The sequence below is a fragment of the Pestalotiopsis fici genome (assembly GCF_000516985.1).
Source record: "Pestalotiopsis fici W106-1 unplaced genomic scaffold PFICI_Scf_10, whole genome shotgun sequence".
Classification (NCBI taxonomy): domain Eukaryota; kingdom Fungi; phylum Ascomycota; class Sordariomycetes; order Amphisphaeriales; family Sporocadaceae; genus Pestalotiopsis; species Pestalotiopsis fici.
The window spans coordinates 1,434,472-1,447,539 of record NW_006917100.1 but is presented as its reverse complement, the minus strand read 5'-3'; the positions used below and the strand labels follow the sequence as shown (position 1 = coordinate 1,447,539).

General features: G+C 48.8%; 4 protein-coding genes across 4 annotated transcripts; 1 reads left to right on the top strand and 3 right to left on the bottom strand.

Annotated features, from left to right (window-relative positions):
• Positions 1 to 241: 241 nt before the first annotated feature.
• Positions 242 to 2,266, top strand: PFICI_12663 (uncharacterized protein; the record flags this gene model as incomplete). The annotated part of the gene is made up of 6 exons (XM_007841244.1): positions 242 to 304; positions 378 to 528; positions 641 to 700; positions 755 to 1,126; positions 1,182 to 1,409; positions 1,587 to 2,266. 6 exons carry the CDS (start codon positions 242 to 244, stop codon positions 2,264 to 2,266), a joined length of 1,554 nt encoding a protein of 517 aa, XP_007839435.1.
• A 534-nt stretch (positions 2,267 to 2,800) lies between these two features.
• PFICI_12662 (uncharacterized protein) lies at positions 2,801 to 5,206 on the bottom strand (the record flags this gene model as incomplete). The annotated part of the gene is made up of 2 exons (XM_007841243.1): positions 2,801 to 5,044; positions 5,096 to 5,206. 2 exons carry the CDS (start codon positions 5,204 to 5,206, stop codon positions 2,801 to 2,803), a joined length of 2,355 nt encoding a protein of 784 aa, XP_007839434.1.
• Positions 5,207 to 7,775: 2,569 nt separating this feature from the next.
• PFICI_12661 (uncharacterized protein) lies at positions 7,776 to 9,317 on the bottom strand (the record flags this gene model as incomplete). The annotated part of the gene is made up of 1 exon (XM_007841242.1): positions 7,776 to 9,317. The coding sequence occupies one exon, from the start codon at positions 9,315 to 9,317 to the stop codon at positions 7,776 to 7,778; it is 1,542 nt and encodes a 513-aa protein (XP_007839433.1).
• A 739-nt stretch (positions 9,318 to 10,056) lies between these two features.
• Positions 10,057 to 12,327, bottom strand: PFICI_12660 (uncharacterized protein; the record flags this gene model as incomplete). The annotated part of the gene is made up of 3 exons (XM_007841241.1): positions 10,057 to 11,291; positions 11,349 to 11,579; positions 11,847 to 12,327. The coding sequence occupies 3 exons, from the start codon at positions 12,325 to 12,327 to the stop codon at positions 10,057 to 10,059; spliced, it is 1,947 nt and encodes a 648-aa protein (XP_007839432.1).
• Positions 12,328 to 13,068: the final 741 nt, after the last annotated feature.

The following is a 13,068-nucleotide window of genomic DNA, read 5'->3' as shown; positions in this document are numbered from 1 at the left end:
TCTGAGGACGATTACACTGCAGAGAGGCTGCATGAGAAAAATCCAGACTGATCACCAACAGACGTCTTGCAGGAGATGGCGGGCTTGCTTACCGTATTTGCACTGTGCGGGCTGGTCTACTTTTATGCCACCCCATGTCTGCAGCAGCATAACGGTAAATTACTATAACCTCCATCTTTTGGGATCTCAGGCTTGCAAAGGCATAGATCATAATAGTACGGCATTCTTGATCTGAATGATCATGAGCTCCTTCATCGCCATTTCCGAATCGACGCCGGGCCTATTCGGCTTTGCGCTTCTTCTGGTAATCTTGTCCTTTTGGCAATAGTACGAGAGATAATTTGACAAGATGTTTTGCTAACTTTGATGCGCGGCAGAGCATTTTTCTCCTCAGCTACCGATTACTGGCACATCCTTTGGCAAAGTATCCTGGCCCTTTTGTAGCTAGGGTAACCGACGGCTATGCTGGATACTTTGCTTTCAAGAAGCGAGTTCATCTTGCAACGTATAGCGACCATATAAAATATGGTACGTCTCTTTTCCGTTCTCGTTCTGCTTTTCCTTTTCACATTTGCCGGGCATGCGAGTTCTCCTCGAAACCAGTGTTAAGAAGATCCGCTTATTGACCTTTGTAATATAGGATCTGTCTACCGCCAAGCTCCCAATCGTCTAGTTTTCAATACATCAGCAGCTTTGCGCGGTGAGTACTTATACAGAGTTATCCGATCATTGTTTATATCGCTGACTTGAATAGATATATACCTTAATAACGGTATTGGCAAGGCGCACGTCTACCAGCATACTCAATTCAATGCTCAAATCAACATATTTGGAACACTTGATAAAGAGCAACACCGACAAAAGAGAAAGATCTATGGATCTGTTCTCTCGGAACGGTCGCTGCGCAGTTTCGAGCCTTCCATGACTTATGAGATCAATGTGTTCTTAGCCCAGCTGCTCAGAAATGCTTCTCAAATTGTTAACATCTCGCCCATGTGTGAGTACCTAACTACTGATATTGCAGGTCAGCTAGCTTTCGGGCAGCCCCTGAACACGCAGGTAGAGGAAACAAATAAACTTTTCCCTCGTGCTATGGTATCAATGAATGCCGTTGTCAATATCTTCAGTATGTCTTCCTCTTCCTTTCTGAATAATTACATCAACTAAAATTGATCATGTAGTGTGTTGGCCTGTCCTTAAAAAGGCATGGCCATTGCTGGCACGCCTAAATAAAAAAAACGGTGCAGCATTCTCAAATGCCATTCGGGGGATAGTGAACAAACGCAAAGACCTTCCGAAAGACGCCAGGCACGACTTCTTCTCTCTCGTAGCGACGGACGACAGTACTACGGAAGAGGGCTTGAAGGCAAGCCACTTGTGGGCCGAGGCGATCTTTATCCTTCCTGCTGGTAAGCAAAATCTTTCATGTTGTGAACCCCTGTTATTTCCTTCTGGGCCCTTCTGCATTCAAAGGTCTGGTCTTATCATATGGCGCACTGAGATAATTCATCTATCAGCCATATTGATTCAATGGCGCTGTTTGTCTTGAATCCCTTGGCGGCTGCAGGACTGATGTTGACGTACAGGAGGAACTACTATTGCCTCGGCTATATCTGCTGCCTTTTTCTACTTGTCACGCTATCCAGATGTATATTCGACGCTCGCCACTGAGATCCGCACACGATTCTCTTCGGGTAGCGATATCAAAATCGGACCGCAGCTTTCCGGTTGTGAATACCTGCGAGCTACGATTGATGAGACCCTGCGGTCTGCTCCGCCGTTTACGGGCACCTTTTGGCGCGAGCCATTCCCTGATTATACCGATCAATTTATCGTCGACGGGCATGTTATACCGCGAGGAGTTCTGGTCGGCGTCAACCCTTATTGCGTTATGCATAATGAGAAGTACTTCCCTGAGCCTTTCCTGTTTCGCCCCGACCGATGGCTGGGCCATGATAGTCAAGAGAGAGCCGCGATGCGAGAGGCGTTTGCGCCGTTTGCTTTCGGGGAGACGGGCTGCCTGGGCAAGGCAATGGCATACCACGAGATGTGCCTTGTTCTCGCAAAGACGCTCTGGTACTTTGACTTCAGGAAGGCCCCGGGAGAGGCTGGGAAGCTCGGCGGCGGTGAGCCTGGACGGCTGGATGGGAGGGACAGGGTAGACCAGTACCAGCTGCTCGATCATGCCGTTGCGAGCCACGATGGCCCGAACCTCGTGTTTACTCCTCGCGGTGACTATTATAAGAGCGAGCTGGGTAGTGTATAGTTGCAGCACCGTCTGCATGTATTTGTATCTCGGCCATAAGGACCATTGCGCTGGAGGCGACTAAAGGGACGACCAACTTTCAATCAGCATCATAACCCTTTAAGGGATATTTGTCACATGCACCGCTGTGGTAGGCTTGGTCACGATGTCAAACATAATCAGAAGCTGGTTTCAAGAGCTTTAGGCAGTTCCAGGTACAAATCAGCAGGCCAGGCAGAGAGAAAAGGCGGAGAACGAAGATATGTTCCGGCGAAGGATCGGGACCGTCAACCTATATTTGGCCTTGGGCGGCAAGATAGAAACGGTCAATAGCAACTACAACAAGACAATATTACAAGTCTAATTGCTTACAAGGACCAATGCTATCACGGTCATGCCCACAACGAAACCCGGGCTGGAACCCGAGCCTTAGCCCAAAGCTGACGCAAAATGGACGCACACCTCCATCCGTCTACCATTTCGCGTTTCCTATAAGATTGTTGAAACAGCGCTTGCGCATGAGAAATGAATCATCGGCGGCGTCATCATTAGCCATTACCGAATCTTGAACGCCTGGCACTTTGTTTCATTCCAGGCTTCGCCATTCATGATGCCCTGCACGTAGGCCTCACCCACCAACTGCCAATATTCGCCTGCCCCAGCATTTGCTTCATGAGGCCTGATTACCAGAGGCGCCCTCCCACCCTTGGCAAGAATCACCATATCGCCCTCCATAGCTTGCGCAGGTACCAGACACAGGTAGCCGTTGGCACCGCGGGCGAGACGGCGGCCGTAGCTACCGTCGAGGAACCGCAAGAAGTCGCTGTACATGTTCCACGTCTTCATGATGTAGCCCAAAAACGCAAGTGGTCTCAATTTGCTTTCCGCCTGCCATCGGTGGAGATCTCTTATCAGCTTCAGAGACGCACGCCACTTGTAGAAGGATATTTGCGCCGCGATCTTGGAGCCTCGGCCCTTTGCTTCGGTGCTGGCCTCGGCCTCGTCCGGGTACGTGCCGGTACACAGCGTCTGCCAGTAGATTGCTAGACGGTCCTCGGGCTCTTCCTCCATCTCCGCTGCTGCGGCTGTGATAGGACCGGGACCAAGACTCAGAACGCTGGCGTTCCTGGTGAGCCATCTCATCGTACTGGTTGGGCGTGGGTTGGTTGGTTGAGTCTTACGCGCGAACTCTTCCCATTCGGCAAAGATGGTCAGGTGTGAAACCATACTCATGAAAAACTCATACTGCAAGAGAACACGCTGTACACGGCCTAATTTTTGTAAGCCTTTGTCGTTAGGGTCATCCTTCTCTTTCAGCTTCTTCGGCTTCAAACCCGGAGCTATGCCATTAAAACATTCTCTGAGCGGGTCAGACAGATCGATGAGCGCGGTCAACTCGTGAGCTTCTAGCAGCAAGGTTGTCGGTTGGCCGTCAGCATTCTCCTCAAGCAGGTGCGGCTGGTATGTGCTTTGTGCCGCAGCGTGCGTCTTACGTGGCCGACCAAGTGCATCGTGTAGCAGTGGAACCACGGTGGTCTCGACCATGCTCCAATCGGGAACCCACGATGGAAGTTGTAGATTGAGGTGGCTTGAGTGGGTGTCCTCAGGGTCAATCTTTTCTAGACGGTCTGGTATCAGATTGGAAACGAGATATTCCGGGGTAGCCGCTGCTGCACAAGCGCCGAGGATATCGAGTGATCCCGTCTCGTACATCATTTGGTACGCGAAGTTGGAATAAACACTGCCCTCTGACAGTGTATAATCAGGCCGTATACCAAGGGGCGAGATTGTTTTCGGCGCCTGTTCCTGGTCTATTCCTGAAGGGCTTGTCTTGGTGACAAGCCCTAATAATGAATAAATCTTGTCTTGCGGCTTTTTGGCGCCGCGAAACTGGCATTGAATCATCAATTCCAAAAGTAACTTTGCAGGGGATTCTGTACTGTTGCGGTACGTAGCCTCCATCAGTTGTAGCGATAGATAGGGCGTGATGATGGTGTCGTGGGTAACCCCAAGTTTGAGGGTGGACCAGATTCCCAGATTGACGCCATGATTTCCACCAAAACACATCTCGTCCCAGTCTATGTGATGAGTTCCAATCACAACGGTTGCCTTTGTTGCGAGGAGAATCTCCTGGGTCGTCCAAGAGCGGCGCCACCATTCGGACTGTAGAACGTGAATGATGGTCTGATCGTAGCGGTAACGATCGAACTCCTCAGGGACTTCAGCCCTCTCTAAAAGTGATAGTGGATGGTTTGCAAGGTGTATCATGTTTTCCGGATCGCTGGGTCGTTCAGCACGAGAGGAACTATGCTTCTTGCGATGCGCTTCGGCGTGAGCGGCCAGTTTGTGCAGCAAATCAAAGGCTCTTTCCGTCTCTCCTTCTACTTGATCTCGTAGCCATATTATTGTTTTCGTTGCCCGACGATAGATTTCGCCCATGATGACCACCTGCTGACTACACTCCTTCACATCTCCTTGATTGATACATATGGCATCTGCCCACAAAGTGATGGGATCCCTCAAATCACGCAAGTTGAACAAGGCTGTCCTCAGATTGATACCGATATCCATAGTCTTGTTGTTGATCTGGATAGGAGTGGTTTCCGCCCCATCACCCCATACGTAGCTTAATGCCGCATAGGAGCCTGTAGATTCGTCCAGCGTAGTTTCGTATAAGCGACATGCTAAATCTTCTTGCCTGGTGCCGGGAAGAATTTCCATGAGCCGCAGCGACGAGGATCCTCTGCTGAGTCCATCGTATGTGTATGTCTGCGTCGTGATCTCATTGCGAGTGCGATCCTGTCACACAGTTAGGAGAAATCTACTTCGGGGAGTAATGGAAATCCGCACAAGTTTGGAGGGAACACGCAGCGGATCACGCTCCTTAGCATCAAAAGCCTCCTTCTCACGTTTTTCTTGGTTATGGTACCCCCACAGGAAAGAAATTGTTCGCCGAGACATGGCCACCAAATGTCTTCCGCACGACAAATATACCTAAGCTATCGCGCTTTCGGAAGTGATGCAGAAAATGGAATTTGGCAGCGTCACAGATCTAATCCTTCAAACCATGAGCTTGCGAGTATTTGGCTGTAGGATCATTGGGACTGCGATTGCATACTGAAGAAATCCAAGGTCGGTTTGGATGCTGGGAGCCAATTAAAGGCAATATCATAATCTCAATTGTGCATAATTTTCAAGTTCTCCATCTGCACAAGGATTGAAGGAAGACAATACATACAAAAAGCTAGGAACCTAAGGACGAAGGTTTTGTGCCATTCCCTTGACGTTTTGAAGGGGCCATGACTGTGGATATATTCCCGGTATTTATGGAAGGGATGGGGTCGCATCCCTGCATGTCAATTACCAGTGGTAAAATGCGACCAGTAGATCCCCAAACTGCTGAAAGTCTCATGCATAGGTACTCGCTAATGTGAGCCGCAGCTTTGGCAATGGCAAATCAGTGCAAAGATTCGCACTATGTTCATGTACCTAGTAGGCAAGCAAGGCGCTTTCCCCCTACACAACACTTGGGCACTTCTCAACCCCACTGGCGCTTCTGCCTGGCTAGAGTGCATAGGGGGTATGTACTGCTAAGTAATGATTGGATACGGCCCATATAGGTAATCAGAAACTCGCGTAATCGTCCCGTTCTCTAGGTGTTTAGCCGTATACAGCTACCAACCTAGTTTTATCAGACTGAAGCCAACCACAAGCTTATATGCCAGGTAGGGCTTCATGCAGCTAGGGTTACAGTATCGAATGTAGGCTTTTGGGGGCGGCACCATTCCTCAGCCAGACGTTGGCCTTCTTATCAGTTCCAGCGCGTGATCAGAGCTGTGCCGTACGTAAAGTGCAATGAAAGTGTCTGTCCGTCGGCGAACCAACGTTGTGATGATGGCCATGACACATTGCTGATCCGGCGGCATTACATGAACTAGTCTCCGCTCAATTTCGCCACGCGTGAATTCCATGGAAGATTCGGCTCTAACTTGATACGATGCAAAGATACAGCTGGCTGATATTTATTTTCTGTAGGTCAAGGAGACATCCCCATATCAAGCCTTACGCGATGGCCCGTAATCTCACTAAAGCTAGACATCCCATCAAATTACCATCATACAGGAGGCGATAAGGCAGCGTTGTGTCAGATGTGATAAGATGGTACGACGACTTCATCATTAATTAGAGGTTGTAATGCTATGTATACGTTTAAATTCTTGATTAGTCACCGATGCCGTCTATAATCAGGTCTTACATGCGCTTTAAAAAAGAAATAAGATGCTCTCTCTGACAAGAGTAGAAAGCATCGCCAAATAATGCATCAAAGTATGAGCCTTACGGGAAAAGAACTGACATCCTCATATTTCCCACCGACGTTGCCTAAATGTCATTGGTGTAATCCTATTATGCTATAACTCTTCTCTCCTCTTGCCCCCGCCGCCTGGGTTTGGTTCATCTAGTTCGGCAATCGACATGTTAGCTCGATTAGCTTAAGGCGATTTAGACTTCTCGAAAGGCACTATGGTAGGTGTACACTAAGGCATCCAAGCCTCGGAGGTGATAATTGACGTCGATGGGAAAGCACCACGCCAGTTGCCTGGCTCCCTTTCCTCAAGCCTATTCCCTTTCGAGGCAGCATGTCGGGTGTTCCCATGGCTCTTGCAAACGCGGAAATGAGAGCTGCAGAACCAATGACAAGTCCTACTGGTCCTTTAGCAAAGGCGAAGCACCATGAGTATACCCTTGGTGAGACCAAAGTTATCACATGTGTAAAGCCAGCCTGCGCGGCGATTTGCGCTCCATGCCTGCATCCACGCCTGTGATGGCCTGGAAATCACACGTGTGAGCTCTAGAAGTGATTTCCACAACCAGGCAACATAGTCGAAAGAGTCACGCCAAGGCGACTGTGCTCTAATATAACCACGGCAGTAGCTTTGGCAACTCTGCGACCGTCATAAAATAAACCATATCCTGATGCCTTCATCATTCCTCTTTGGTTGCCCAATCGTGATGGACTTTTACAATTCCTGACACGACGTAAACTACAAGCTCGGATCCATACTTGAAATAGAACTCTTTGATTTCTCTGTCGTAGCCTCTAGCTGAATCGGACGTCCGAAGCTGCGTGCACGGTTGTGCATATCGACATATCGACAAGTAACCCACTAGCATGTCCTTGCCGATGACGGTCCACTGCTGTGAAGGAGAAACCAATGCTCATATTTCTAACTTTGTCATCAGTTTGCTCATGGCTACCTGGTTATAAACCATTTGTCACGGCCGGATTAGTACTCAAATCAGTGACGGCTGGGGAATCCCCGGTGTTGTATGGTTTTTACCATACAATAGTACTGTATGATTTTTGTTATCGTGCCGAAATCTGTTGTATTTTTTTTTTTTGAAGAGCCTTTCAATCTGGTAGCAGAGATGGTAAATGTGTTTGGAAGTTTTATTTTGGAGTAATATAACAGATTCTTGAGGAAGGCAAACATTCTTTTGCTGTGACGCTGATGAGAATAGAGCGTACGGACTAGCCAAGCAAGAACTCTCTCACGTACTCGTTTTCAAGGAACCAAATACTTGCTTCTAGAGCCTGCAACTTGACCAGTATTCCTCCTTCTTTGGTTTCGTACTTGATGAGGGTGGCTCGGTCCAAACGACGCCTGCCGTAGATATCCCTAGAGTCTACCACGGCCAGCCAATCCCCTCCCCATTCCTCGCCTTCCGGTACTCCACAGTCAAACTTGATTCTGAAATCTCTGCCGCCTTCCATGTTTCTACAAAATATTACCTCGGAACTATACTCGCTTGGTAACTCCGGTTCGCTTGGCATTCGTAACCTGGCCGCTTGTACAATGCACAGTCCATCTACTGTCAAGTGTAACGTCGGCGCCTCGTCGAAGTCTTCCACCCTCCGTTTGGTAGCTCTGAGTCGACTCTCCGTTCCGGGGGCGGGACACCAGCATCTTCCCGGTTTTTGAGAATTAGTTCGTGCCAGGAGGAGGCCAGGTGAGATAAGGCCCTTCTCTGCGGCCCTCCGTACCGCCTCCTCAAAGCCTATACCATACTCCACATTCACTGTCTCACCACGCCATACCAGGCCCAGCATCCCATATACTCTGTCTTCTTCTGCGCTGCAATATCTTGCCCCTGCTATCCTCCACACGTCGTCAAGAAAGCGAAACTGGTGGTTTATACTGTCACCTGTTTCCGGCAGTACGATATTGTCCTTCAAAAGGTGAGTAGCGGAGACCAGCGCGACCCTATGGCCACGTGCAATCCTCTGCTCGACCCGCACGTCACTGCGGTGTCCTATCCTGCGCCATACTGTATGCGCGTCCGCACCTCCTTCTGTACAATGTAGTCGATAGGCGATTGCCAGTTCCGCTGCACTCTTCGCCTGGCTTCGTCCTACGAAAACGGTCCTGCCGGAGAGCATCGCCTCCTGCATTGTCCATACTCTTGACGCCCATGAAGTGGTTTCTAATGCCTCGACTTCTGTAAAGGCCTTTGCAGCCTGCTGACTGCTCATTCTAAAACCAGCCAGCTCCCACGTAAACGTAGGGGACCATTCAGGAACCATCACATAGGTGACCGCCGCCTGAGCATAGTAATCTCCCATCCTGCCGACTTCGACCCTTTTATCATACTCTGATTTTTGGTCGATGCACAGCTGGTCTATCCAGAGATAAACCAATCCGACCGGCTCCATTAACATCCTTAGTCGGCATAATATATCCTCTATCTTTTTGCATTGAGCCCAAGCATATGAGACGGCGGCATATTGTACCGGCTGCTCGGGACGCACCACGGCATATTGTACAGGCTGCTCTGGGTGTATCTCGTCGCTGAACTGTAAAAGCACGAGTCTGGATGGTTGACCGATAGTGTCGCGCAGTGGTATCCCCTTGAAGGCCTCTGTCCAATCCGGACACTTCTGCTCAAGTTCCGTAGGCCAGCCGAGCCCAGGCGCAACATCGTGGCCTGCAGGAAGGGAACTGTCGGTATAGCTACTGATGGCTTCAAACCAGCCCATCGCTTCGTCGACCTCTGCGTGGACTCTGAAGCCCATATTGAGGAAGTGATTTGGACGTCTATGGCGTGATGACTCTGCGCTGGTATTCGTGCCGTCTTGAAGGATCTTTTCGATGATTGCCAGCGTTTTACTTCCTTGAGATCTGACCGTGGACTGAGTTATTCGCACTTGTCGATGTTGTATCAAAATAATTGCAGACGGCTGAGAGTATTGAGCGGAAACTCAATCTGCCAGTCTCAACTCATACGGAGGGCTCCATATCATCCTACCACGATTTTTTTTAAACCCACCCGCTCTCGCCACGTTTATTGGTCCGTCTCAGGTGTGCCACGTAACAACATACTACAGATTAGTGTCTACTTGAAAGGTCCCAGTATTTATGGGTTTGATCACACACTTGTTTTGAATCAACGGAACAAGACAACAAATCAGGGGAGGCAAGAAGCTGGCATTGATAGATCGCTTTATTGACGGAGAGGGGAGCACTTCTTTATCTACACGTCAGCGACGGAGGACTAGGCACCTTTTGCTGGCCATTCACGATTTCCGCGGTCACCCTGGCCTACGGCGTCCACCATTTGTCACTGCACGAAGTAGAGCACTTTGACTTTCTATATTGTCTTGTCGGCGAGCCGGGCAAGGCATAGTGGTTGGCCGCCGGATTAGTGCTCAGATCGATGGCGGCTGGGGAATCCCCGGTGTTGTAATTTTTTAATTTTTTATTTGTCACAGTGGCAGCAAATATTCATAGCAATACCAAAAGACTTTGTGTTTACTAAACTATGGTTACAGTCTCAATAGCGCAGCTGTCCAGAATATCTCTATCTCGATGTGCTATTTTGAACATCCCCACACGTCTATATGCTCCTTCTCGCTTATTGTAAAAATCTGTCTTTTCAAGTAGCAGACCGCACGCTACCGGCGTGTACGTTTTTGGCGGGCGCGTACGACCCATACAACATGCCAAGCGATCTTCTCGTCTTTCCTCTGCGACGACAAAGGCCTTGATGGCTTTCGGGTCTGGTGTTTCGTCCGCATAGTCCCAGCGCCAGATCCATGTACGTTCAGATATCCATGAGGGGTCCAGTAGGGTGGATTTGCCTTTGAGAACAATACACGCTCCCCGAAGTGCATCCATTGGATTCGCCCCTTTGAGTGTTGAACTTATATCCACGACTGCGCACGTTTTTAGATTTTCCGTTCGTCCATCACAAAAGCTAATCCATCTGATTGGCTTGTCGGAAGAGGCCCACGTCCAAGTAGGCGCCATGTAGTCCGCGTTTCTCAGGTCTAGCCGTTCCTTGTTCTGACTCTTAGCCCATCTAGTGCCTATGAAGTCTTGATCTCGGGATACTCGTGTTTTCATGGTCCAGAGTAGATCTAATTGTAGATTCTTCCGCCAGAGACCAGCAAGGTTTTCGTCGTTGCATATTTGTCCAAGATATTGCGCAACCCCGGAAATGGCGGCCAGCTTGTCGCTTGGATACGTTAGAAGACGCTCGCTGTAGGCTTGGACGAGACGTCTCCAGTGCTGATAGTTCTCAGTGACTGACCGAGAGCCTTTCATTAGGGTGTATATCCTTTCCTCAATCTCGAAGTTGAGGCTTATCGGCGATACAGGTCGATCTGGGATATCTTCAATGCGGGAGCATTCCTGGCATTGGTAGTATAGACGATTGCCAAAGAATAAGACGCGGCGTGCAAATGTCCGTTCTTGATGCGTCCACGCACGCCGGTCCCAGGGGGAACCATCGATCTCTTGGCGAAAGTAGTCCCACTCGTATGATAGATTTGAGTCCATGTCCAATGTGATCTTGCCGCTATGTCCGAATCGTCTTTTCAATGCATTACATGGTATGCTGATCTGATTCAAGGTCCTATCACGTTGCAGGAAGCCAGAATGACTGGAGTCTCCTAGCGCAGCGGCAATAACAATCCAAGCATTGCTGTAAATAGCTGGAAGCAGCGCAACGTGATCCTGCCAGTCCTTTGTGTCACCTTGAATTATGCCTCCAAGATCAGATCGTTTAGTGCTGGTCTTATAATAACTGGAGGAGCAATACTCACAGAGTGCGTCAACCCAAAGAAATTGAATTCCCAGTCGTCTAGTAACGATAACAGCATCACGTATGGTGTGTGGAACTTGATCGATATCTATGGATTTCAATCGATCCCGTATAGTCGTGGGTCGGGTCTCGAGCGGTGGATACTTGGATTGGTCACCCCAACAGTAACTCAACGCTGCGTAAGGTACGACAGCTTGTTGTGTAATAAGTTTCCCGACGGTGGGATCATCGGCTGTATTGATTAAGCGCAAGCAGTCATTGTCGCCACCCTCCCTTCCAACGAAGAGCAACCTTTTGGGGCAGAAAGTAGGGTTGGTTACCGAGCATAGGGAATGTTCAGAACTGCACACGTTAAGCCATTGGTTGATGTGGTCAATATTCGTGTCGCAAAGGATATCTGGTTGACGCGGTACTCGATGCACCCCAAGATAACGTTTCACGAGACTATCTGTAGTCTCTGGCCTTAGCAGAGTCAGTTCCAAGCTGGGACCCGACTTACCTTGCTCTGCGGCGACCTGAAGGGTGATCCCAGAAAAGGACCCCTTGGGCAAGATTTCCATGGGATCTTGTAAGTACATAAACCCCAAAAGATATGATGCATTTTTAGGTTGACCGTAGTATACACTTGGGGAGTCGTGCCTGAACTGGAAATTTTTGAAAGTAACGCCAATGGAATCTATAGGTTGCCTCTCGGCTTTCCGAGCAGCATTTCGTGATTTTTGTAAGTGATCCTCAAGATGTGAACCAAGGATGCGAAGAAAAGTCGCACGTAATTGTGCACACAGGTGACATCCTTCTTGGGCCGTCGCCTCGAGAGATGGGAAATCAGGATAGACATCTTGACGTTCGTATTCAAGTCGTTCGTCGCAGATCCCAGTGAGGATAGTATGGCCAGCATCTAAGGTCCTCAACTCAGTTATGAGTTTCCAGTCGTCCAAAATCAGTTTTTGACAGCTAGAGCATAGCTGGGCGTCGCTCATGGCGAGTATGTTCAGTGCGGGGTATATGGAGTGGTGACCAAGTTGTTTTTTTTTTTCCTTTAAAAAAAAAAAAAAAAAATGCTGGCTGGGTGATTCTCAAATGTTGCCGCCTTGTTCCCAGGCCTTCTTTTTGTGACGTTGTTCAAGTACTAGGAGGTATTCGCATGGGTGAGGTTGCCAGTGAGAGTGCTACATTGCTGCTGTAAAGGTGACACAGTGAAAGAGGGAGAATGTATCGCCGCTCAGCAGGACCCATGCATTACATTAGTCAATTGACATTCAATGTTCGCTGGCTGATAGCCCAGCTTTACACAGCCAAAGGTCAACCACAAAAAGCGTGAAAAATCATTTTGAACTTACATACTATTGAGCTGCTCTTTATAATTATTTCTGTATTTTTTTTTCTTATAAGAACTGGTGTTCCTGGGGTTGAATTACGGAGTTGAAAATACAGCATCTTGGGACGAGTGTCTAGAGACTGCTGCTAGTTTCGCTGTCTAGCAGTTGGCACTTCAGATTCCGGAAAACGCTATATTGGTACGCTGGGTATGTAGAATACACGAAGAGGAGTCTTTCAGTACGGGATACTTTTGTGCAAGTCCCGCTTGCATGTGTGGCCTAGGGATTGGATCGTTTTCTACGTAATGAATTGTATAAAAACATTGCTTCTGTCCACAGGGCTTCAAACCTCAACGGTGAATCAATCCAATTAAATGTTGGGTAAAATATTCCGGAGAAACT